The sequence below is a fragment of the Culex quinquefasciatus genome, chromosome 3 (genome assembly GCF_015732765.1).
Source record: "Culex quinquefasciatus strain JHB chromosome 3, VPISU_Cqui_1.0_pri_paternal, whole genome shotgun sequence".
Lineage (NCBI taxonomy): Eukaryota > Metazoa > Arthropoda > Insecta > Diptera > Culicidae > Culex > Culex quinquefasciatus.
Window position 1 is genome coordinate 102,406,284 of NC_051863.1, and position 27,961 is coordinate 102,434,244.

General features: G+C 40.9%; 1 protein-coding gene across 2 annotated transcripts in view; it reads right to left on the bottom strand.

The window, feature by feature from the left end:
- The window catches only part of LOC6046101 (GTP-binding protein RAD), a 114,744-nt gene extending 87,083 nt beyond the window's left edge, over window positions 1–27,661 (bottom strand). The window contains exons 1-4 of one of the 2 annotated variants that reach the window (XR_005278923.1): window positions 27,445–27,661; window positions 5,532–5,747; window positions 5,313–5,454; window positions 4,880–5,002 (exon numbers count right to left, since the gene is read on the bottom strand). Coding sequence is in view for 1 of the 2 variants with exons in the window: in XM_038265891.1 (XP_038121819.1) it covers window positions 4,880–5,002; window positions 5,313–5,454; window positions 5,532–5,726 (460 nt within the window). In the remaining variant the exon portion in view is untranslated. The remainder of the gene's footprint in view (window positions 1–4,879; window positions 5,003–5,312; window positions 5,455–5,531; window positions 5,748–27,444) is intronic. The other variant, XM_038265891.1, reaches the window with a different exon arrangement.
- Window positions 27,662–27,961: the final 300 nt, after the last annotated feature.

Sequence of the window (27,961 nt, forward strand, 5' to 3'; positions counted from 1 at the left end):
TTTAGTTATTTTTAATTTTTTTAATTTTTTTAACTTTTTTAATTTTTTTAAATTTTTGAATTTTTAATTTTTTTAATTTAAAAAAATTTAAATTCTTTTAAATTTGTTTTAAATTTTTTTAATTTTTTGATTTTATTTTATTTTTTTTTAATTTTTTTTTAATTTTTTTTAATTTTTTTTAATTTTTTTTAATTTTTTTGAATTTTTTTTAATTTTTTTTAATTTTTTTTGAATTTTTTTTAATTTTTTTAATTTTTTTAAATTTTTTTAATTTTTTTTTATTTTCGCAAGATTTTTTGTGTCCGTCGCGGCGTGCAACAACAACAAAACCCTATCACACCATTTCATCTCGATAAACATCGTAACTCGTTAGCCGTACCTCACTAAACATCAATCATTTAAAACTCGTGAAATCATCTTAAGTTAAAAATTACACTGTTTAACCCTTCAGTTTTAATTACAAATGACTTTGGTTCTATCTTTCCACAGCCGGCTGTCTAAGACTAAATCATTTCATTTGAAATTTAACAACCGATAAACGGGAAATGTCTCATCCGCAGCATCCGATTGTTTGCCTTGAGAATAATATATAACACCTTTCAACAAACACTATGATTTTGGGTCGCATCATCATCTTCTATGATGAATCCTGACCAACTACCCTATCCTACTAACAAGTTTTCAGGTTCCTGGCGCTCGTGGGGTGTAAGCACAGAGTAAATCAGCTGCCCTAGTAGCAACCTGCGCTAACTAACATTCCCGTCCCTTAAAATCGAGGTCTACAAACTGACATGGCGGGCGCCGTTGGTGGCCAATGACTGTTACCTATTCGCAATTGATCTAGCTTTAGCAATCATGGTGTTTTATCTTTTCGGCGCATTCATACATGCTGTTGATAAGGGAAAAACTACTAGATCGTCGAAGCCTATGATCAGTAGTGCTGAAAGGATATTACGGTTCTGTTCAGCAACGGAGGGGCAACCATGGGTTATCTCTCATGCTCATGCTCATGCTCAATTTTTATAAATTTTTTTTTTTATAATTTTTTTTATATTTTTTTACTTTTTAAGTAAAAAATCTTTTTTTTTTTTTTTTAAATTAAAAAAATACATAAAAAATTGTTTCCTTGCATAATTCCATTTGATGCGGTAGCAAACAGGCTGAATAACTGGTAGCAAAGTAAAATCTCGAAGAACTGAGAGCAAATTTGCTACCGCGACAGGTACCGCGGTGGGGTTGACGTCGGATGCAAATTTGATTTGCTCCGATGTTTGCTGCCCGTGCTGGAGATGCACTAAGGAAGATCGGACAACTGAGTTAAATAAACACTGATTGAGCAGATGTTGCTATTTTAGTTAAAATTAGTTTATAAATGAAAGGAAGGCACCAACCAACGTTTTTTTTCTATATTAATTTTTTTTAAGGGGTTGCGGAGCTCGATTTGCTATCCATCGGCTCTAACGTTGGCATAAGTATGGGGAGAGGGGATAATATGCACCCCGGGGCAAAATGCACCCCCTGATTTTCTCATAGATGCATCGTTTTTTTGGGGTAAAAAATATAGGAACTGGAAGCTTATTACGATAGGAATCCACTATTAAAATTTGATTATCATACGTTAAACCTTTGTAAAAGATATCTACAAAACAATAAAAAGTCGTGATTTGATGTTATTTTGGCTATGCTTGCCATAAGGATTTAAGCCAAGAAAAAAAATCGTTTGGTGACATTGTTTATAAAGGTAATCAATTAAGCGATAGATTACTGTTGAAATTTGATTGAAAAACTATCAAAATTAGGTATTTCAATCATATTTTACATAATTTGTTAGGTTCGGGGCAAAATGCACCGGTTGTTTTGCTTATTTATGGAGCTGTCATTTGAGTTGTGTTTTTTTAACAACAGGTTGTTTATTTTCGTCAGGATGGTTCGGAACTACGTCCGGAAAACCTGCCGGCAGGAGTGTACCGTTGCTCAGCTGGACTCGGCCATTCGAGCGGTCCGTAACGGTTGTAGCAAAACCGAAGCTGCACGTTCCTTCGGTGTGCCGAAGAAAACTCTGTTGCGGTATCTGCGTCAAGTGGAAGGCCCCGTAATCCGTCGAGAGCTAGGCAGTTTCAAGACCGTGTTCAACCCGGCACAGGAGCAGCAGCTGGTTAACTACTTTTTCGACATGTGCCGTACGTTTTACGGGCTCACTCCGAAGGATGTGCGAAGCATGGCGTACCAAATGGCAAAAGCCAACAACATTCCGCATCCGTTCAACCACGAAGAGAAACATGCCGGGACGGATTGGTTCTACTGCTTTCGGAAGCGATTTCCGAATTTGGTCCTACGTGTAGCAGAACCGACCTCAATGGAAAGAGCTAAGGGGTTCAACCGGAAGAGTGTTGGAGACTACTTCCAACTGGTATCTAACATCTTCGCGGAGCATTTTTATCCCCCGGACAAATTCTACAACATGGACGAGTTCGGCGTTTCTACGGCAAGTTTACTTAGGTGCCCACTCGAGTGTTTACTCATATTTAGATTGTTTACTTTTAGGTTCTGACGAAAGCGAACAGAGTCGTCGCAGAACGCGGACAGGACCAAGTCGGAGGAATGGTTTCCGCGGAAAAGGGAGTAACAACCACCGTTGTGTTCGCTATGTCCGCCGCGGGCGATTTTGTGCCACCAATGTTCATTTTCCCATGGCAGCGCATGAATGACGCGCTGAAGGTTGGTGCCCCCTACGGGTCGACATTCGCGTGCAATCCCTCTGGATGGAGCACCATCGACACGTGCACAAAATGGTTCGACCATTTTTTAACGCACACACGCCCAACTAAGGAAGAACCGGTGCTTTTGCTTTTCGATGGGCATAAATCGCACACGAAGAACCTGCAGCTGTTGGAGAAGGCCCGGAGGAACCATGTCCGCATCGTCTCGATCCCGCCTCACACTTCACACAAACTACAGCCTTGTGATTTGACCTTGATGGCGTCGGTGCGATCGCACTGCAACAGTGCTTCCCATTCATTGCTGCGACATGCGCCACCTGGTCGCCTGGTTACGCCGTACGACATATGCTCGCTCATGGGGCAGGCTTTTTCGCTTTCGGCGTCCCGGTCAACGGCAGAGAATGGGTTTAGAAGAGCGGCTCTGGTTCCGTTTAACCCGGCGATCTTCACTGACGAAGATTTTGCGTCCGCCGATTATCTTTCTCAGATGAATGTCGGTCAGGCTCCAATCGGAAATGATGGTTCTGAAGTCAGGGATGAAGAGGAACTCGGAGTCCAGCCCGAACAGGAAGAACTGGTCGACGTTGAACAAGTTCAAAACGAGCAAGAACCCGGAGGTGTTGACCACCTGGTACCGGTAGAGCTGCACACCGTTGAGGACACCAAGGATCAAAGCCAGATCATCATAGAAAAGGACGTCTACTTTCTCATCCAGGACAATGGTGAGATAAAGCTGCAGTCGATCAACACTGCGGATGAATGAGAAGATGTTGCCGCTCCTGTCTTTCCGGGACCTGACGCTCCTGTGGACAACGTCGATGCCCCACCGATCGAGAAGCAGCTTCGCGAGAGCGACAAGAATGGTGCCGCTGAACTTCTGGGACAAGATGCGGCGCAATGATACCGAATGCCTGACAACGCCGGCACTGGGTCAGATTCTGGCTATTACTGCAATGTTTCTTAAAATGCTTTACCCGTACATGGAACAAAACTGTACTTTGTCCAAAAGTTTCAAATTGTTGAATTCATTTTTGTTGAAATGAATTAGATAAAATTGTGAAGTCAAACGAAAGCGAGAAATATTCCCGTTTGATTTTTTCTTCATTGGTATTACTTGGGAAGGGGCAAAGCCAAGCAACTAGGGATCTACATAATTCTTGCATAATCTTGTTGTTCGATTGGAACCTCGATTTGACAGTTCGATTGGAACCCTGAGAGTGACATTTCGCCTCTCCATATAGGCTCTCTACAAGCAACACCTTAAGTTCGTTTGTGATCTCATCCACCGACAAGTCGTTGGAGAGACCTTTTAAGACAACCTTGAATGGGCGAGCATTGTTGGTCATACGTGTAGAAATTGTGTTTGTGGGTTTTCAAATAACCAACAAAAGTTTGATAATCTTGTAAAGATTCACTGCGTTCACTGTAGGAATGAGTGCGGGTACAATTGAATTAGAATGTTTGATTGTGTTTGTAGGCATGCAAAAGGCAGTAGAAGTTGAGAGAAGCAAAAAAAAATAGAGCAAATTATAGTAGAGTTCATGTTTCTATGTTTTGGCAAGCGTGAGCGTTTATGAGAGAGGCAAAAAGAGAGAATGAGAGAGATGAGAAAAATGTGAGCGAGAGAATCGAGGTTGGAAAATAAATCAGTCTTGTTGTACGTTTTGGCACGGAAACACGCGGTTTTTAATTCATCCGGCAGAAGGCTCAGTACGAGGAGAAGGATCCTTGTCAACAGTTTCGGATAAAACACCGAAACTGTTTGCCAATGGAATTGGAGGATTGACCTCACATTCAGAATCAGACCTCAGATGAGACAGTTTTCCTTTTCTGTTTCCGTTAGCCGATTTAACGTTCAAACGCTTCAACCAAATCTTCAGAAGATTTGCGTTTACCTTTGTTTTGACGCATTTTGCAAGCAAAGTTCTCTTGAAAGATAGCTTCGTCTGTAAAAACCACTAAATTTCAGGTGGGGTTAGTCTTGGAAAGACTGTTTAGAATTTTGGAAAATAACTTAGGTAGTTTTAAAAAAGACTGTGAATTTTGTTTGAAATAACTCTTAGCTTAGGTACTATAAATACCACAGCTGCAGTGACCGTTCACCTCGAAGGTTCGCAAGACACTGCTGACTTACTAACTAACAACTAACGATAACTCACCCTGCTTTGAAGAACTGAACGTTCTGAGTCGGTAGTTGTCAGCATCATCTTGGTCGTCTATTTGTAAATGTTGCATGTTCAATTGTGGTACATCTAAGAAGGGTCTATTAGATTTTTTCGTAACTGCAAAAAGAAACAGATAAAATACTAGGAGTAATAAAATTTTACTTTTTAACAATATCACAGAGTAACCTCTTTTACGCGGTGGCGTTACGCCTTTAGTTTCGTTGATTTCTCTTAAACCATACAATATTTTTGCAAGCTTCAATAAGCGTTTTGGAGATCTGAACAAAATCTTCAAATTGCTTAAAAAATATTGCAAAAATTTTGCGTAATCCCACAGAAATCGACATAAACGTAACGCATCGCGTAAAAAGAGGTTTCTCTGTAACTTCAAGCTTATATCAAAATATTTTATCTTAATCGTAATTACCCGTAGTTGGCGGTGCTCTTCTTTGCGAACCACAACGTTTTTGAGGTGGTGGTGTTTCATAATCATTGAGCTTAGGTTCACTGGTGCAATGGCTCTTCGAGTCCTGAAGTGCAACAGGTGGTGGTTGCGGTTTCCGTCTTACCTGTTGGTTTCCAATGGTTGAACAATTTTTTAAGACTTAATTTTAGGTCTGGGTAAGCATATACTTTATAAACTTACTGATCTTGGTCCGGTCATACGAGCGCTTTGCGATCTTGTGGCTGGTCTGCGCCGTTTGTAGCTAGAATTCTCCGGTGTTCCGGAATCCGGTGGTGGACTCACAATGGTCTCCAGACTTGAGCATACCGGAGCAGATATCGAAGAGCTGCGTTTTTTGTACGGAGGTCGGCTTCTTGGCGGGCTATCGTCTGTCATCGTCGTAGATTAATAGCAATACTGGAATCGAATTGACTATAACTATTTAACGTAGTTTTGTAACATCCAATAACTAAGCTGAATAAGAATAAAGTTTCCCTCTAATGGTACGTTCGATAGAAGAGCTGGTGCGGCACAAAGTGCCAATTTTGGTTTAATCATACATCATTTGTTAGTGTGCGAGAAACACGCAAGAAACTAAAGCAAAATCCTGTATAGGTTTTACATCCAAGGTGGCGGTAAAACTAATGCGATTTTCATCATTTTGAAACTGGCCCTCAATTGAACGTACTATTAGCCAGCACACTGAAACAACAACGAATGCAGTAGAGCTAACAAAAAATAAAACGTTTAAAAAGCGTAGTCGGCAGTTATAATCTTTCTTCTGTTGAGATTCGAACCGGCGACCTCCGGATAGTTTCAGTAAGAAATAATGAAAGCTCAGACTTCAGACGACGACGACGAAGTTGACTTTATAGCTGTCGGCCACCATTGCTAGTAACGGTTTTTTGGATTATCGATGCCTCTGTACTCTCTTATGCTAACTAGATAGGGAAACTAGCAAGCTACACCCAAAGGAAAAATATATCTCAAAATCTGCAACATTGGATTTGCTGCAGAAAATGTCATATTTTATAACATTTTTTGCAGCAAGCCCGTAGATCATTTTTGCCCGCGTGTAAAAATTTCAGCGATCTGCAGTTCTCACCAACACATATAAAGCTGGCCCGTCTCCGAGCAACACTCCAAAGAGAAGCATATGTTGGTGCTCTTTCACTCACTTTTCATCAAGCGTCCATGGCGCGGTGGTAGCGTGTCGGATCAATAACCAAGAAGTTGGTGGTTCAATCCTCGTTTTACTAAGTGTTTTTTTGTGAAATACAAAAAGCCGTCAGTAATGTCGATAATTGTCGGTAACGGGCAAAAATGTCATACTCCTATATCGCAAAAAATGCATGAGGACAGATTTCATGCAGATTCTGATATACTTTCATGCCGCCATGCATCACAATCATGCGACTGCCAGTTGGGTGTAAGAACAAAAGAGCACAGAGGCATCGATATGTGCAAATTTTGAGCGAAATTGGTTGTGTTTAACCGGGGGGATGACAACCCTATTTCGACCAAAACGAAACCATTCGAAGCCATCCGCGAATGGTGCGACCTCAATGGGATGAAAGTGAACCCCGCCAAATGCAAATGCATAAGTTTCACCAGATCAGCTGTCCCAACCGTGTACGCGTATTCATTCAGCTCCATTGACCTTGACAGGGTTTCTTCAATCAGGGACCTCGGCCTGCTGATTGACCGGAAACTAAACTTCTCGGAACACGTCGCCGCTACTACAGCCAAAGCATTTGCGATGCTGGGGTTTCTTCGACGCAACACTGCTGACTTCGAGAATATCCACGCCCTCAAAACTCTCTTCGTCAGTTTGGTCAGAAGCGGAGTATGCAGTGCAGGTATGGGCACCTCACCATGCTAATCAACGGGACCGGATTGAGAAAGTTCAGCGTCGCTTTACTCTGTACGCCCTGCGCCGTCTACCCTGGAGGAACGGTGTATGGCAAACAAGCTACAGTGACAGGTGTGCTCTGCTCGGCATGGAGTCTCTCGAACAGCGACGAACTTTCCATCAACGGATGTTTGTTTTCGATCTTCTGACGGGCCGCATCGATTGCTCCCAGCTGCGAGAAGAAATCAACGTGCACAGGCCAGTACGAGTGCTGAGGAACCAGCCCCTACTAAGGATTCCCTTCCACCGTACGCTCTATGCACAGACAAACAGACGGGACACTCGAGTTCCGAACCATCGTCCTCCAGAAACGGTTATTTCAAATTCAATTTTGTTTCGGCATCCACTCACCCGGGGCTGATGGCGCTGCTGTCGTGACAGCTCGCCCGTCTTTTCTCAGTGTGTGTGATGCGTGTTTTTTGTTTTTAAGTTGAGCGTGAGCACGTGTGAGGCAGCAAATGAAAACAAAAAAAACAGCCTTCCACCTCGAGTGTCTCCAGTTCAACCCGCCGGAAGGTCACTTCATCTGTGGAGAGTTCGAATCCAGTCGAATGCACCTGAACGACGAGAGCCAGCGGTCCCGGACGTAGTGTTCCGGCGGAAACACGAGCAAACGAACATTTACGGGCACTTCTTCGACACGCACGACTTTGGGTGTATCAATCGGACAGCGTGACGGACCGGAAGCGGTCGGACATGATGGAGTAGTACAACGAGGCAGAACGAGTGCCAGAACCGTGCCGAAAACTTAAAGTAGCACACTCTTGCTTTTACCCCACTATTAACCAGATAGGCCTGCTCCACTGCCTGCCGATGTCGAGGCTGCTGCTGAGGCGCCCGCTACTTCGGAGAAAGCCGGATCCTGTGGTGGAGTCATCTCCTTCGGAGCAGCCTGCTTATCCTTCGTGGTCTGCTGCTCAGATTGCTGGTCGTCCTTTTGGCATTTTGACGATGTTGCGTCGATCGTGAGCGCCACTCTTCGTGACTTTTTTCGTCTCATTCGGCCCTTTTGGTTTTGTTCGCTGGCAACTTAATTGCGCCGTGGACACGTTCCCTGCAGATGTTTCCAAACGCCCATCGTGGGGATCAATTCCGTTAGTTTTGAATTGGATTTTCCTATTCCGGCGGCCACTACTGGTGTTTTCGTGACCGGGATATCTGGTGTCAGGTGTAATGGTTCATGTTTTCGGTGGAGGAGGAATCTTAGACGGAACATGCAAGCAACGGGGAGGACCAGTGGTGTGGTCTCTGCTAGGGTCTCTGTCATTGTGTTTGTCTTGCATCGCCCGAGCATGGGTAAATAACAAGGGAAATGCGTAATAATACCTTTCTCTGGTATCAATACCAAATTTTGGTATTCCTGGACCCTTTAAAATTTGTCTTAAGGATTATGCAAGAGCAAAATGTGGTATCATACCAATTTAAGGTATTGTTTTGATATTGCAAAATTGCAGAATTTGTCAATGGTCGAACACCACATTTTGGTATTCTTTTGGTATTACAGTATTTTATCAAATTCCTCTGAAACTATGGGAAAATTTTGACCAATTTTGACAGAATAATTAATTTTGCGCTAAAATGATGTCTCAAAGCGAATGCTTTCATTAAGATCCGGAAATTTCAAACTTGATTTTAAACATTTTTGATATACCCCCTACAGAAATGACTTGAAATTGTGGAAAATTTTCTAAGTCAGGATGGCACATTTTGGTATTATTTTGGTATTGAAGTGTTTTATCAAATTCCTCTGAAACTATGGGAAAATTTTGACCAATTTTGACAAAATAATTAATTTGCGCTTCTCAAAGCGAATGCTTTCATTGAAAACCGGAAATTTCAAACTTGATTTTAAACATTTTTGATATACCCCCTACAGAAATGACTTGAAATTGTGGAAAATTTTCTATGTCAGGATGCCACATTTTGGTATTATTTTGGTATTGAAAGGTTTCATCAAATTCCTCTGAAACTATGGGAAATTTTTTATAAATTTTGACGAGATAATTAATTTTGCGCTAAAATGACTTGAAACCCAAAATGTTAAAGCTGATTTTATTTTTTTTTAAACGTTGAAATTTCTCTAAGTCGGGATAACCAAATACTTTGAAAAACAAAAAATATTTAAATTTGGTGTATTTCAATCCAGTTTCATTTTAATAACACTTATTTTTCAATCTTGTTATTTTTTAGAATCTTCAAGAACTTCAAGCACAGGCCGTTCATCAATCACAAATGAATTCGATGTGGTGAAGAATATCACTAAGAACAACATGGAATCATCAGGTGCGTAGATTTGGCTGTTGCATATGGATCATTTCCGTTTTTTCACTAACTGCAACTGCTGCACTAAAAATGGTATGAAAATACCAAATTTTGGTATTACTTGTGCAAATATCAACGACCAAAATGTGCTCTTGGTTGCCCAGTAATAGATGGTAAAATACCATGAAATCATACCAAAATCATGTATGTGGAAGACCACAGGAATACCAAAATATGATTTTCCAAGGGCGCGGGAATACCTAAAATTAAACCATGGCAATACCAAGTTTTGGTATTCAAGCAATGTTCAAAAATCCAGAAGACCTCAACTTGGTATTGAAATGGTTTTATTTTGAGGTATTATTTTACCCTTGGAATAACACGGTTTGGTATTGTTGTGCCCTTCCACATACAAGACTTTGGTATGATTTCATGGTATTTTACCATCTATTACTGGGCAACCAAGGGCACATTTTGGTCGCTGTTATTTGCCCAAGTAATACCAAAATTTGGTATTCCCGTGTTATTTACCCCTGCTCGGGTCGCTGCAGGTGCTGCCGCATGATTTGCCTCATGAGGTTCTGCCATTGGAAACGGAACCGACCGTGGAACCGACCCACCGTCATTTTCGGCCGTCGGTCTTGATTTATTTATTTTGATTTTGTAACTGATGATCAGCAACAACAAAATTATTTCGAAACAGCTGTTAATGTTTACAATCGTTAAGGCTTGATTGTCTCACGCATACACTGACATGACACATGACAGTAATGGGTTTGTATTGGTGTGTTTGGGCTGCGCTTCGGCATAAGCTCACCAGGCAGCGCTGGCGTCGCCGTGATTTGGTGGTTTGATGAAGGACGATGGATTTCAAAAATAATTTGTATGGAGAGTCACGTCTGTTTGTCTGTGCTCTATGGTTACAACCGACCCATCGACCGTTGCTGTCGCATCTTCAACAGTGTTTCGAACGAGTTTGTACCTGGAATGGCTAGAGAACGTTTTAAATGTAGAATTCGTACCCTTCAACTGTGACGTATTTTATGTATTCCTGTGTTAGAACATGTTTATTTTTATGTTAGTTTTAAGTTATTCAGTCTGTGCGACATCAGTCGAAGACGGTGCAAATAAACAAAGCAGTTTTTAGAGCACTTAAAGCTTTTAAATTTGGAAATGGATGTACACATTTTGTTGGCCTGAGTCTGTTCTAACCGAAACCAACCAGAAAAATCAAAATATTGTGCTCCTACATGGTTAAAACTGATGTCCCAATTCGCCCCATGTGTCCCGATTGACCCCAGTTTACGGTATCATTAACGGCAGCAGAGTCAGAATCGAAATCAGCAGTAGCAAAAAACCGCAAATTTCCAACAGAACCAGCAGCAAATGCAACACCATCATAGCAAGCTGAATCGCTCCGGGGAGTACGACGGGACAGCGGGACAACGATGGCTGCTGGGGATTCACAGCTTACTACAACTGATGTTGAAAATTTAATTTATTTTTCAATTTGTAATTATTTTTCAAATACAAGTAATTTAGACTTAAGTTTATATTTCAAAGCACAATTTCACAATTTTATTATTAGCACTCCAGCATACTATCGATTGTCGATCTGTTGAAGGGACGATTCTGGGACAGCGGAGTGTCGCCATGCTTGACTGTATTTCCGGAACTGTCCGGGCGCAAGTCATCTACCCAGAAAAAAATGTAAATTTACCCAACACTGAAACCTTGTTTTGCACGTAAACATGCTCGATGTAATTTTGAAATTCAATGTAAACACATGAATTGCATTTAAAGGGCCTCCATGTAAAATGAGATTCAACTTAACTCGCGTATATCATGTAAACAGAGCTGTTTTTTGGCAATTCATAAATTTGAAAACATAATTAGCATGTAATTGTGTGTCATATGTAAAGTTAGAGTAATGTAAACTCTTGAAACATTTAATTTTGAATTTTGTGATTGTTTCGAGCTGTCAGGCAGAAATCAAAAACAAATCAGTTCAATATTTTAATGTTTGGCGCGTAGTGCAGTGGAAGTGTTCGCTTAATTATGGCTTGATTTTACAGAAAATGTCAATTCAAAAGTTGTCTGAGTGATTGCGAGTGGTTGAAACATAACAGGTAATCAGTTTGCTAATGTTTTCTTTACGTTCCAGAATCGAGGGATAATAATTATTCTGAAATTTTTGTTAATTGGCCTTATAAACAAATGTAAACATTGAGTGTATCTCGCTTACTCCAATGGACATTGGCATAAAGTGCGAGGGGAGGGGAGGAGTGCACTCAATGTTAACATTTGTTTGCAGGACCAAATAAAAAAACTCCTGAAATGACTGTCGGCGGCTCCCATCCGTCCCTGGATTGTCAACAAACAGTTCGCAAACCGGAAGATAGGCAGAATAAGGATGACAAAACGGGAACCGGTTTCACATACTTACAATACGCAACTTCCGGACAAAGCGCAAGCAACTAGGCAGTGTTCCATCCATCGCGGTGCCTGAACACGAAGCCTTCGAAAAAAAAAACGGAGATTCCAAATGCCCTGCAAGGTGAACCAACGCGTGCACGGTTGGGTGTTCTTGTGCGCTTTGACCATTATGCCGTTGGCCATCAACTGTGGATCGGCAGTAATGTCCAGGAGCGTCGGTTAAGCCGGGGCAAGTTGATCCTGTTCAATGCCAGTGATCGCGTCACGGTGCTCCTCCGAAGTTTTTAAACTGGTATGATGTTCCGAATCCAACTACTACTCGGCATCCCACCAAGTAACTCCAACTCCAGCTCTTACAGTTTCTCCGTCTTGACGCGTTAAGCGAGTTCCAAATGGTAAGTTCACTATTTATTATTTTTATAAAATCAAATAAACTTTTTGAGTAATTAATTATTTTTTTCCAAAGTCTTGGCAGAAATGGCAGAAATCAAACCTTTGTGTTCATCTTCGTGTTTTGTGTCTCCCTGCGACTGAAAGTTTTTTTTAATTACTCATGACGCTGGGTTCTAACTATAGTCGCATCCGCTCATGACAATCGGAATGGCGTTCTTCTGGACCGGAGTCGACAGGTCGTAGTTCGCCAGCCTGATATTATTTTCGATTTTTTCGGTTATCGAAAGTACTGATATGGGGCGGAACGTTCTCGCCCATCGCCTCCACGGGAATATCTTCGTACTTGATGAAATTTATATCGGTTTAACCGTGTAGGAACAGTCACCCATCACCTCCACCCCCGTTGGCCGGAGGCTCCTGCCAACGGTCGTTCTCCGACTGACGGTTATCACGAAAATCTCCCGAGGGTCATTGATCCAGTTACTGGTGGTGGTGCTGCTCGGAACATCATCGTTAAACTGATCACCAGGTTCGCCGACGGCAAGGGTGCCACCACGATTTCCCGGAAACTTCTGGGGTGGCAATTGATCCTGAAACGAGTTTCAATTTTGTACACAAAAAAGGAGGTTAACCTGCCGGATTGTGCCATGTTTCAGTTGGTTAGTCAGAAGTTGGTGACACAATCACCTGCTGCAACCAAACGCTCACCTGGGAAGAAAGCTCCTGCTTCAGTTGCAGATGCTGATCTGGGTGTCCACCACCCCAATCGCCGTCGTGATTGTTGTATCCACCACCTTGTTTATTCTTGCGACCGATGAGCCGGCTACCGCCGCCGCTTTAACTATTGAAATAATCTCCGCCGACGGAATGTCCACCGAAGTGATCTCCGCCATAATCGTAGACCGAATATTCGACGACAAAAAAAAATATTACTCCAAAAACAACAACAACAATCGTGCGCAATGTCGAACTGTCAAATCAATGTGGTGTAAAAAGAGGAGGGGATGTTTTGATCGTAAACAATCATTGATTTTTCGTTAATTTGTTAATTTCGGCAGTTAATTAATTAATTTATTTATTTATTTAATTTTTTACTATTGTCGCGCCCCTGGGTTCTATAGTTGTTAACAGATGTGTTAATGAGGTTTTGCAGCGCGACTGTGTTTCAAATGTAGGTGGCGCCAAAATGAGGTAACTTGCCAAAAATCGTATTCCTTTTTGCTGGATTGAGGTTTTGCAGCGCGACTGCGTTTCATATGTAGGTGGCGCCAAAATGAGGTTACTTGCCTAAAGTCGTATGCCTTTCTGTCGATTAAAGAACAAAATCGCTTATTTCTCATAATTCCCTGCATCAATCTTCATGAAACTGGTTGCAAAAGACGAGAAAATTTTTTTGCTTTAAAATAATGAACATCAACTTTTGGGCGCGCAAAAATTTGTGACCTATTTCTTTAAAAAATATGTTTTGGAACACGAAAAAATGAGTTTCCCCGTGTATATCAAGGAAATAAACAGTTATATAGTTGATAACAGATGTGTTAACGTATATTCAACAATTTGTATTGATTTTTGACAGACTTTCTTGCCAAATAGTCCAAATTACTATCTTTTTCTAAATCTACAGTTTTCTCATAGAAAAATCAAACAAATATTGGAAAGTTATACACCAAATTGTTGGAAATAATTTTTCTCATCCGAATCCGGCATAAGTTTTATAAAAATGTTGATTAGGAAGGAAAAAACACATTTTTTCTAAAAATCATAGGTTTACGCTATTTGTTCATAGGTGGCGACACGCGTCTTTTAGCTTTGCTGCAAATTCTCTATTGAAGAACAAAATCGCTTATGTCTCATGATTTCCTGCATCAATCATAATGAAACTGGTTGCAAAAGACGAGAAAAATTTTTTGCTTTAAAATAATGAACATCAATTTTTGGATACGGCTTTACGCAGTAGGCCTGGCCGCTTTAACGCTTGTGATGTTTCAATGCATTCTGATGCAATGGCGCACTACAAATGTTAATAAATGACAAGAAGAGTGCTAGGCGTCATCTAACCTAAGGCACTCTCCAGGATCCCTTCGAAAGATTGGCTGCGCTAGGGTCTGATTAGATTAGATTAGATTAAAATAATGAACATCAATTTTTGGGCGCGCAAAAATATGTGTCCTTTTTCTTTAAAAAAAACATGTTTTGGAACACGAAAAAAATAGTTTTCCCGTATATATCAATGAAATAACCAGTTATATAGTTGATAACAGATGTGTTAACGTATATTCAACCAAAAAGCAAAGTAATCCACTTTAACGACCCCCGGGTCTTTTGTAGTCTCTGTTGCAAGTTTCTGCTCATTTCTAGGCGTCCGAAGGTTATGTGTGGTGAGTCACTCAAAACCTCTTTTACGCAAATGGACCGACGTTTTACTTCCCCATCCGATAGAAGGCGTGGTCCGGCAAATCTCGTCTCGAAAAATGCCACCGGGTCCGTCTGGGATTGAACCCAGGCCTTACTGGGGTTCAGAGGCTACCACGCTAACCACTAAACCACCGGACCGGACGTTAACACATCTGTTATCAACTATATAACTTTTTATTTCATTGATATATACGGGGAAACTCATTTTTTCGTGTTCCAAAACATGTTTTTAAAAGAAAAAGTTCACAAATTTTTGCGCGCCCAAAAATTGATGTTCATTATTTTAAAGCAAAATTTTTTTCTCGTCTTTTGCAACCAGTTTCATTAAGATTGATGCAGGGAATCATGAGAAATAAGCGATTTTGTCCTTAAATCCAGCAGAAAGGAATACGATTTTTGGCAAGTAACCTCATTTTGGCGCCACCTACATTTGAAACACAGTCGCGCTGCAAAACCTCAAATCCGGCATAAGTTTTATAAAAACTAACTTAATCCACCTATGTGATTGGAGCCTTCCTCACTTATTACCAACAATGGCTGATATGATGGAATTGTACGAAAATTTCATCTATTTTTTAGGTCCGGAACAAAAAAGTACATAAATATCACTTAAGTGGCTATACCTCGAGACAGGGTTGCCAGATCATTAATGTTTTGGACTCGTTGGAAAGGTTTTTTGATAACCTAACCAGCGATGGGTTGGATGGTGGATCCGGACATAGTTTACATACATTTAAGTGAGATCCAGCATCCAAAAAGTACATAAATATCACTTAAGTGGACATATCTCGAGACAGGGTTGCCAGATCTTCAATGTTTTAGGCTCGTTGGAAAGGTCTTTTGATAACCTAACCAACAATGGGTCGGATGGTGGATCCGGACATAGTTTACATACATTTAAGTGAGATCCGGCTTCCAAAAAGTACATCAATATCACTTAAGTGGCCATATCTCGAGATAGGGTTGCCAGATCTTCAATGTTTTAGGCTCGTTGGAAAGGTCTTTTGATAACCTAACCAACAATGGGTCGGATGGTGGATCCGGACATAGTTTACATACATTTAAGTGAGATCCGGTTTCCAAAAAGTACATCAATAAGCATAAGCATAAGCATAAGCATAGGTGCCCACCCGCAGTTGCTACTCCGTTATTGACCAGGACCTCCAGAAGTTACATCCACGAGCCGTGGAAGATGAGTGGGTGCTATCTTTCCTCGCTTCGCAACTTCTCAAAGGCCCCTATCATGCTGATCAATACCGGCGCCGGCCACGACCAGTGGTAGGGTCACGGGGAAGTGGATGGGAATGTTAGTCCGATACTTGAGTGATAGAGACCGCCCAATCGACTGCTTCTCCGACAAAGTATCACATGAGTTTTGAGGGGGTTAGTAGATGGGTATGAGGTCAGGATTCACGAGTGGCAGTGATGTGACCATGAGCATTTTGTTTATCGGTTGAACATTTTAAATCTTAGGCAGCCGGCTGCGGAAAGATAAATGATTGATTATTTAAAAAGTTTTTTAAACGGACGCGTGCCAACCGAGCAGTAGTGCTATGGGCTGGACTTATTAGTATATTTTTACTGTTTGTACAAATTAGATAGCGCGAACAAATTTCAAAAATAGTAAATAAAAGACGCTTTACTCTTCATAAAATCGATAGTTTGTTGAGTTAATACTAAAACTGCCAGTTAGAGTAAATTATTACGATAAACGAATATAAATGAAAAGAAAAGAGAACACCGATTGTAATGAAATTAAAACAATAACTTAAACGAACTAAACCGGCGGCGTGCCTTCCAATCAACGATGATGAAAGAAGGACTTATGGAAATTAAATATCAAATAAACGGCTCCGAAAAACACGTTGCTGAGTATCCGTGAACGCGATGCCAATTAAATTTGCGTCGTGATGTTTTGTATACTTATTTAACCTTGAAGCTGAAAATTAAAGTTATTATCAGATTTTCTCACGCAACCGTTCACTTATGAGCCGAAACAACATAAAAAGAAAACTTAAAAAGCTTCTTGAAATAACAACCTTGAACAAACATGTTATTAAAAATAAAAATAAAATAAGTAAATAATCACAAAAATAATAATAATAATATTACATTGAATGATAATTGGCAAAACTTTCTAAACAACATCTACAACCACATTCAAACATGGTTGTGTGGATCAGTAATTGTTGTTTTGGCTCAATCTCATTCACTCATGCAGGGTTACCAGGACAAAATTTAAAACAATCTAGCAAAGTATCAATTCTAAATCTGGAAAAATCTGAAAGATGAAAATCTAACAATTCTTAATGGTGTAGGGGAAGGAAGATATTAATTAATTCAAAAGTTTGTAGAATTCAGACGTTTCAACTGGATTAATGTGCTCAACGATATTGAATTTACATTTTATCAAAGAAAACTACATTCTATTTTTTTTAATTTCAATTAAATTTGCCAATTTTAGTCATAAAGTTGCTCAAAATGGTTTATTCTGGCTGACACTTGAAAAATTTGGCATTCCCAGATATATCTGGCAACCTGTCAACCCTGCACTCATGCACTCACGCTCACACATCTACATTCACATAACAAATTCCTATTGGAATTGGCTCACCCGATTTCGTGGCGTTCCACCAGCAACAGCGCGCCGCCGAGCCATGTCATCGGCGAGCCAAAAAGCGCACACACGAACCACAGTAAGAAGCAGAACCGCACAAAAGCATCTTCGGTCTTCTTCCGGCCTCCTCATCACAAAGGCTCCCATTTACCACCCTTTTCGGGCCACACACACTAATGCAACCCAAGTGCCGTCGATCACAAACAGAGAGGTTCTCTTCAAACACAGAGACTTTTTAATCAAGCATGATTTGGTGTGCGTGAGACACAATTTCTTTTCACTAATACTATCACCATGCAAATGCAACGCGTGGAGAAAAGCAACTAAATCGCCGAATTATCACGATTTAAAAACGCGATTTTCGTAACTACGAAACGGTAGCCAACAAATCTTCGATCACCACGACGTTCCCGGAGTGACCCCGAATCGATCAATCCGTGTCACCAAGCAATTCGGCCGAAATTAATCACTGAAAAAAAGTTACAAGGCAAGAGCGCGCGACGACGATTCGAACTCGACCAGCTCCTCAATCGAACTCCCCGGTTTCCAAAAAGTACATCAATATCACTTAAGTGGGCATATCTCGAGACAGGGTTGCCAGATCTTCAATGTTTTAGGCTCGTTGGAAAGGTCTTTTGATAACCTAACCAACGATGGGTCGGATGATGGACCCGGACATAGTTTACATATATTTATGTGAGATCCGGATATATGTGAAAACACATTTTTATACATAACTTTTAAACTACTTATCGAAACTTCAATCTGTATAAAACTCGATCTATGGGACCCTAAACCAAGTCGAATGCAACAGGTTCGGATCAAATCGGTTCAGCCAGTGCCGAGAAACATGAGCTAGTTTGTTGGTCACATACATACATACACACACACATACACACATACACACACACACACACACACACACACACACACACACACACACACACACACACACACACATACACACACGTTGTTGTTACCGCGGGAGTTCCACAGGGTTCTATTCTGGGTTCAGCACTGTGGAACGGAATGTATGACGAAGTGTTGACACTGGGGCTACCCAACGGCGTGGAGATCGTTGGCTTTGCAGACGACATAGTGCTGACGGTAACCGGCGAAAATGTCGAGGAGGTCGAAATTCTGGCTACGGAGGCCATTGCAATGATCGAGAACTGGATGCTCGAGGTGAAGCTGCGGATCGCTCACCACAAGACGGAGATGGTACTGGTTAGTAACCACAAGAAAGTGCAGCAGGCCCAGATACAAGTTGGGGAACACGTAGTGCACTCGAAGAGAGCGCTCAAGTACCTCGGGGTGATGGTAGATGACCGGCTGAGCTTCAACAGTCACGTCGATTACGCCTGCGAGAAGGCGGCTAAGGCGATCATGGCACTGTCGAGGATTATGCCGAACAACGCTGGACCCAGGAGCAGTAGGCGCCGCCTCTTGGCAAGTGTCGCGACGTCCATACTTAGGTACGGCGGACCGGTATGGTGGACGGCGCTTGGGACGAAGCGAAATCGAGCGCTGCTCGACAGAATGCAGAGACTGATGGCCATGCGGGTTGCAAGCGCGTACAGGACCATCTCGTCGGAAGCAGTTGGCGTCATAGCCGGAATGATCCCCATCGGCATCACACTGGAGGAGGACACCGTGCGCTACACCCGAAGAGGCACGAGAGGTATCCGGGAAGCTGCGAGAGACGAATCGCTGGCAAGGTGGCAACATGAGTGGGACACCACGGAGAAAGGCAGATGGACGCATCGGCTTATCCCGTCGGTATCCACGTGGGTGAGCAGAAGACACGGAGAGGTCACCTTCCACCTCACACAGTTCCTGTCGGGCCATGGCTGCTTCAGGAAGTACCTGCACAGTAGCGTGGCTCACGGATATATGAAAAAGACAAAAGTGTTCAATTTCGAACGCCTCAACCGGAATTTTGTAGCAATATGGCCCCAAAACATAGCCTGAAATTTTGAGCGCATTTGGTTAAGGTTTAGAACTTCCACCATTGACCTGAAGTTATAAAGAAATTTCAATAAATTTAATTTATTTATTTTCAACTTTTTAACTCTTCTTCGAGTATATTTTGCTATGCCCTATGATTTTTTCTCAAAGTAGTGGTTTCTTATAGGTTTCGATCCGGGGAACAACTTTGTAGAACATCACAAAGCGCTAGGAATTAATCCCGAAAAGATACAGGCAAATTTTTAGAGCACGTTAAAAAAAATTCCTAGCTCCAAAAAATATCCTGTATCATTTCAGGATCAATTCCTAGCGCTTTGCGATGTTCTACAAAGTTGTTCCCCGGATCAAAACCTATAAGAACCTTGAGAATAAGAAAATTTGATTGGGTTTTGGGAAACTTTATCTAAGAAGAGGTTAAAAGTGAAGATCCCCTATAGTAAATCTTTAAAAGTTCCATACTAACTTCAGGTCAATGGTGGAAGTACTAAACCTTAACCAAATGCGCTCAAAGTTTCAGGCTATGTTCTGGGGCCATATTGCTACAAAAATCCGGTCGAGGCGTTTGGAATTGAACACTTTTGTCTTTTTCATATATCCGTGAGCCACGCTACTGCACAGGTTCGGACATTCAGAGTCTCCTCTCTGTCCGGATTGCGACGAGTGCGAGGAAACACCGGAGCACGTGGTGTTCGCCTGCCCTCGCTTCGAGGCAACGCGAAGCGAAATGCTGGCAATTATCGGAGCAGACACCAGCCCGGATAATGTGGTGCAAAGAATGTGCAACGACATTGCCAAGTGGAATGCGGTCGTCGGAGCAGTGACGCAGATCACTTCGGCTCTCCAGCGGAACTGGAGAGACGATCAGAGGAGGAACGACTAGGAGCCTAGTCGAAAACCCATGAGTGTGGCTGTGAAGGAGAGCACGTTATGATGGTCGGCTCTACCAAATCGGTACACGTCTCGATGGTCACAGGAGTCGAGAACCCACGAGTGTGGCTGTGAAGGAGAGCCCGTTATGACGGTTGGCTCTACCAAATCGGTACACGTCTCGATGGTCCAAGGAGAGGGCTGCATATGACTAGCCGATCAAAAGCAACGCGATTCTTGGGCGCGGTTAAACCCTCGCATGGACTCATATGTATGTGGAACAGGAAATGGTTCTAGTACCCGACATGGATCCTGTAAGTAGACTAGTGCAGAAAATGCAACGCCTCCCCCCGAAGTTATACCGAAAGGTGGTCCCGGGGGAAAATGGCATGGCGTTCAAGGACTGGTTTAGTGGCTCTGGAAATTCTTTTTCCCAACCCCACACTACCTGAGAAATTAATTCTCAGGTGTCTGGTAGCAGATTCCGACCTTGTAAAAAAAAGCACACATACACACACACATACACACAGAAATTTGTTCAGTTTTCGATTCTGAGTCGATATGTATACATGAAGGTGGGTCTACGACGTTATTATACAAAATTCATTTTTAGAGCAGGATTATCGAGAAATTAAAAGTGAGAGTGTGTGCAACATGGAGTTAAACTTTCTGTGAAGTTGCTGTGAAGATTACCATAGCACTTTGAAAAGTTTAACTCCATGTTGCACGCACACACTCTCACTTTTAATTTCTCGATAGCCTTACCTCCTCAGTGAGGAAGGCAAAATGTTGATTATGGAGGAAAAAACACATTTTTTCAAAAAATCATAGGTTTACGCTATTTGTTCATAGGTGGCGACATGTGTTTTTTAGCTTTGCTGCAATAGGCAATCAAACGTCAAAATTACCCCCCACTAGAGGGCGCTGAAACTTGGGGTGATGTTTTCATTATAACTAGGGTTAGTGAAATTTCACGATTTCGCGGACAGCGTGAAATCCGCGAAATTTGGCTTTTTCCGCGAAATTCCATGAAATTTTATATTTGTGTGAAAATGTAACTATTTTTCTCAAAATAATTTATCAAACTCAAAAATAAATATAAATAATCTTATGAACTACCGTAGAATTAAGCGAGTAAATACCCTGGTTTAATTAATAGTATAGGGTTAGTGATTTTTGACTATTTCGTGAAATTTATCAATTTTCTCAAATCATTTTTCAAATAACAAAATTTCATCCAAAATGATTATTCGATTAAATTTTATTAGTTTTCAATTAAAAAGCTTGAATATATATGTATGTCAGGTTGATATGAACCATTTGAAGAAATTTTCAGATTTTTGAGTTTATTTTTTATAAACTAACTAAATTTAGTAATATTTTCATTCGCTATATTAAAAATTTTACTATTCGAAAAATGTAGTTTTGAAAGAAATTTATGAAATAAGCTTTGTTTTATTCAAAATCACATTTTAAAAACATATCAACACTTTTTTTTGGATCTATTTAATTTAAACTATATTTGTTTATTTTGGTGGATGATTCCCGTGAAAGTTGAAAATGAAAATGAAAAATGAAATTAAATAAAATTCAAAATGATATAACAGAGGCAATTTAGCGAAAACATTTTAGCTTTATTAGTCGAATATTAAAAGAGCAGTTCAGTAAATGAGACTTTAAATGAAAATACGCGTAGCTTCCTTTTTTCAAAATATATATATACCAACTTACACGAAATCGAGAAAAGTTGCCCCGACCCCTCTTCGATTTGCGTGAAACTTTGTCCTAAGGGGTAACTTTTGTCCCTGATCACGAATCCGAGGTCCGTTTTTTGATATCTCGTGACGGAGGGGCGGTACGACCCCTTCCATTTTTGAACATGCGAAAAAAGAGGTGTTTTTCAATAATTTGCAGCCTGAAATGGTGGTGAGATAGAAATTTGGTGTCAAAGTGACTGTTCCGGTTGACCATCCCTATTCCCTCAACTGGCAATGCACACCCCTGTGCATTTGACAGTTCCCGGCGTGCGCCGTGACAGCAGTTAAGTCGCGATCAAACACACGAAGAAGTTGGACGGAAATAAAGCGAGCTTAGTTTTAGTTAAACTTCCCGCTCGTGTCTTGTCTTTTCTTCGATCTGCGAAGCCGGTCTAGTCCAAGTGTCCGCAAACATGGTCCTTCGGAGTCCGGATAGTTTTTCGTGCGAATCGGTGGACATGGAAAAACTGGTCCAAATTCGGAACGCACACCTAGTGCGAGTGAGAGGGGAGTTGGCGGCAGCTGAGAACCTGGCCGGGCGGAAAGTGACCGTTGGCGAGGCCCAGGATCGGCTCAACCTTCTCCGGGAGCTTGCTGGAGACTTCCGGCGAACGCAGACGGCCATCGAGGAAGAAGAAGAAAACCCGACAATGCACGACTATCGGGAGGAGTTTAACGAGTCCTACTACAGCGCGATGAACATCATGGAGAGGTACGTTACGGCCAACAAACCGGCAAAATCGGGTTTCCGGACGGGCGGAATCAAAACCAACAACGAACGCGACATCCGAGATGCGATGCAGTTGTTTCTCGAGACGCAACGCGCCACGATGAAGGATCAGCTAGGGCCGGATTTGGAGGAAATGCTCGACCAAGCTGAGCGGTTGCTGTCATCGGGGGACGCCAAGGAGAAACCGGCCTACAACAACAACAATCCGGAAGCTCAACCCGGAAACGGAAATGGTGCGGAAGTGCCAGCGGAGACGCCTCGGGGAATCGATGGCAATCTTCCCCAAGCGCGGATTCACGACGATTTGGATTTTGAAGCATCTTTGCTCATTTTTGGGGATCAGAAGGAGGTTCCGAAGCCGCAGCAGCTTACTCCTTCCGGTCAGACAGCCACAGTGCTCACTCGGAACAAGAATGAATGCTTCATCGTGCGACTTCCGGTCAACGATTCGGAGCATACTGTATCAGAAACCAACAACCCGGATAATCAGGAACCAACGAGCCCAAACGGGATGGAAACGGACGTGGAGGTAACGTTTGCGGCAGGAAAACATCGTCGCCGGCACAGGTCGGTGGATGCGATGGACCGACATCGCGTTCCTGTCGAGAAACATGAAGCACAGCAACAAACAAAGAAGGCGAAGCGGAAGGGCAGCGAGATTCCGACGCGGATCATATTCATCGGGAAATCAGGCGCAGTTCACATCCCGCTGAGGCGGCAGAACAAGTGGCAACTCATGCACATCCCAACAAGCGAGATTTGGAGTCGATGGCATGTCCTGCATGCCAGCGTTCAGGGAAGCGGACCTCGGATTCATATAAGCTACGATGGTGAAGGAGTAATCGGACAAGACAGGAGACGACCGTATGGCGACACTACGGAGAGCAAAGGCGAATCACGTGCGAAAGGTTTGAAGGGTCTGCGTGCAGACATTGGGTTGAGGCACTCGTGCCTCAAGGCGGGGGAGTATGTTCCGGTTGACCATCCCTATTCCCTCAACTGGCAATGCACACCCCTGTGCATTTGACAGTTCCCGGCGTGCGCCGTGACAGCAGTTAAGTCGCGATCAAACACACGAAGAAGTCGGACGGAAATAAAGCGAGCTTAGTTTTAGTTAAAGTTTCCGGCGTGTTTTCTTTCTCCTCGGTTCTGCCTCGTCGGACCAGTCCAAGGTCCACCAAAACAGTGACTTTTATGTAAAATTAGACGCCTGATTTGATGACGTACTCAGAATTCCGAAAAAACGTATTTTTCATCGAAAAAAACACTGAAAAAGTTTTAAAAATTCTCCCATTTTCCGTTACTCGACTGTAAAAAATATTGGAACATGTCATTTTATGGGAAATTTAATGTACTTTTCGAATCTACATTGACCCAGAAGGGTCATTTTTTCATTTAGAACAAAATTTTTCATTTTAAAATTTCGTATGTTTTCTAACTTTGCAGGGTTATTTTTTAGAAAAAACACTAAAAAAGTTTCAAAAATTCTCCCATTTTCGGTTACTTGACTGTAAAAATTTTTGGAATATGTCATTTTATGGGAAATTTAATGTACTTGTCGAATCTACATTGACCCATAAGGGTCATTTTTTCATATAGAACAAAATTTTTCATTTTAAAATTTCGTATGTTTTCTAACTTTGCAGGGTTATTTTTTAGAGTGTAATAATGTTCTACAAAGTTGTAGAGCAGACAATTACAAAAAAATTGATATATAGACATAAGGGGTTTGCATGTATTCTTCACGAGTTATCGTGATTTTACGAAAAAAAGTTTTGAAAAAGTTACTTTTTGCGTTTTTCTTTGTATCGTCGTCCGTGTCTGTCGCGGGTGACCATGAACGGCCATGATCGACGACGACCAACATTTTCAAAACTTTTTTTTCGTAAAATCGCGATAACTCGTGATGTTTATAAGCAAACCCCTTATATCTATAAATCAAAATTTTTGTAATTGCCTGCTCTACAACTTTGTAGAACATTGTTACACTCTTAAAAATAACCCTGCAAAGTTAGAAAAAAACACGAAATTTTAAAATGAAAAAAATTGTTCTAAATGAAAAAATGACCCTTCTGGGTCAATGTAGATTCGACAAGTACGTTAAATTTCCCATAAAATGACATATTCCAAAAATTTTTACAGTCGAGTAACCGAAAATAGGAGAATTTTTGAAACTTTTTTAGTGTTTTTTTCGATGAAAAATAGGGTTTTTCGGAATTTTGAGTACGCCATCAAATCGAGCGTCTAATTTTATATAAAAGTCCCTTTGACACCAAATTTCTATCTCATCACCGTTTCAGGCTGCAAATTATTGAAAAACACCCTTTTCGCATGTTCAAAAAAGGAAGGGGTCGTACCGCCCCTCCGTCACGAGATATCAAAAAACGGACCTCGGATTCGTGATCAGGGACAAAAGTTACCCCTTAGGACAAAGTTTCACGCAAATCTAAGAAGGGTCGGGGCAACTGCTGTGTGAGTTGGCGGAGAATTACCCATATAGAGCCCATCCATAAACCTGGAGGATTTTTTTCGCATTCAAATTTAGTGAAGATTTTTACAGTTTATTGAAGAATCATATATAATGAAGCACAAAAGGTAGTTTCTGTGTTTTAAACATCTGATTTTCAGAGTTATTATAACATTTTTCAAGTTCCGTGAAATTTGGTGTTTTGAAATTGTGGTCCCCGTGAAATTTTCAATTTTCGAGCGTGAAAAATCACTAAGCCTAAACCTACAGCGAGTAAATTGGTTTGCAATTTGAAATAGTTTTATTTCATCATAAAATCGACATTAATAGCAAATTATACCATTTTCAGGTAAGAAATAAATAGCTTAATTGATATAAACGAAAATATTTTTGTGACGGCCGATTTAACCTGTTCATTATCTGATTCAAAATAACTATTTTTACAATCATTTTTTTTAGTGCGTTTAGGGAGACTTGATCCCTGCATTTTTACAGTCACTGGAATCAGCCTCAAGATTAAATAATTGGGCTGGGTTTTCGTACATAGTTTCCTTTAGTATATATTTGTACATAACTTACTGCAGTTTGAACCATTTTTCAAAAGTTTTGTAAACAAAAATTACCAGCTTTTGTAAACATGCTCAATTTTGGTCTAAAAAAGAAAATTTTAAGTTTTTAAATATTTTGCATGCTAAACTTGTTATATTTTGAACACAAACGTACAGGTTTAATGTGAAATTGCTGTAACTTATAAAAAATTAAAGAGCTCATTAATTGTGATTTTCAATAAATTTTTAAACATCCTTCTTGCATTTCTGCTTTTCTTCTGTTCTCTATTTATCAAACTCACACTGGACACCCGTGTTTTCTTGTTTCCTCACTTGAACGATTTTACGCTAACTAGTTACTGACTGAACCCTCTGTTTGCGGCGAATATAGCCAGCAGCCAACTCGTAAAGTATTTCCATATGCCATGCTCATTTTACAACTCGGCAATAAGTAGATTTGTAGCGAGGTAGTGAAGAAAACCAGACTGCCTCACTCTGTCTTGGGAAATGGACTACTATTTTCGTCGGCTCGATGATTTTCAAATTGCGTTAAATTATTCTGTATAGTAATATTCGAGTAATGTTACGGTTTACTGAACTTAATTTTTTCTCGCAAGAGCCATTTTTATAGATTGTGAGGCAGGATTCTATTAAGCGTTATCAATGGTCGGCGGGTTAATTATATCAATCAATAGCGTCCTATCGGACAGTGAACCGGATCGTTTTATGTTTAAGAGTATATGAGTGTAAAAATCGGTTTGTGCGGTCAAAGCCAAGAATATCTAGTAAAAATTTAACCAACACAGTTGCACCATTCACGACCACATTTGCACGGATATATGGCACACGGTTGAGTGAACCGCACGCGTAGTCTTGCAAACATTTTATTTGGTTAATTTTCTTTGCAAGATTACGACTCTATCTCGTAAAGGAATGCCGAATAAGAGATAACAATAACAAACATTTACTAAAAAATAAATTTTCACTTCCAGAAACTTATTTTTTCACCAATCTACAAGTTGGAGCAAATGAAATTGACCTTTTGAGTTAAGTTTGTTTACTGAGCAAAATTGTTTATTGTATCGAGATTTTTCTCGGTAGGTATCGTGCACAATTTTCTAAACATTCCAAACCAACAAAAGCAACAGTTCCGAAAACATCAAATCGATCGGGACAAACATTCGTACACGAGTTCTGATGGATTCATTAAAGCTCTTGCTCTATACTTTTTGAGTTCAGGTAAGCGTATGATGCAAAAAAAGGAATCAAGCCGAGATGAAAGCAAAACCTATTTTGTTGATATAAGTGAAGGATATGTTCTAATTACAATTCATTAAAATCGATTCCAAATGCATGTACGAAATGGAGTGTATGTATGAACATGGCGCACTGATGCCTGGATACAACTGATAAAATATATTATGATTAAATCTATTAACAAAAAATAAACAAAACCCAATACATTTTGCTGACGCCACTTCCATTACATCTCAACAGATTAATTAAAGTTAGTAGTAAAACGATATCACTCTTCTTTAATGCAGTACTGAAGAAAAAAAATTCACGTGATATATTTAGCTCAGTTTTACACCCGCCGACTATATGTAGACTGTTTTCTTCCATAGCATTCGTTAGCAAAGTTAGGCAGCAAGAAAATCAAAACAATTTCTCTTCTAGTATCGTCATGATGATGACACAGAAAGTAATAATTTTTAAAAGATACAATATATAGTGACACTAACTTCTGTTATGACCAACACAATGACAATATTCAGTCGAATCGAGTATTTTTCAACTACACATTATTTCATCAGATTCACAACAATATTTGGAAAAATCACAGTAAGAGAGAGAGAGAAAGAGTGGGAGCAGCAGCATACAAATGTTCAAAGATGACGTCAGTATCCGTATCCGACCGCGTACCCGCCGACGATTCGTAATAGACTGATGATTCTACATCGCCGCGCCGTGGCGCTCGTCGTCGGAAAAACTTCGACCCCCCTTTCAGAACCACCCATCCCTGTCGTAAAACTCCTATCCTATGGTTGGAAACTCGCGCGAGTTCGGAAAAGTTTCGCCATCACCAAAGCACAGTGAGTTCTCGTTTAGTATTGTCAGCTGAGGCAAACCGGGACACATGGCACAAATTGAGACAGTTGTCTACTAAAACATAGTGACAAAGGAAGTTGTTGTCTTCATATTCTACAACAATGTGATTTTAAAAACAGTCAAACTTTGTTGTAAATATTTTTTTATGCA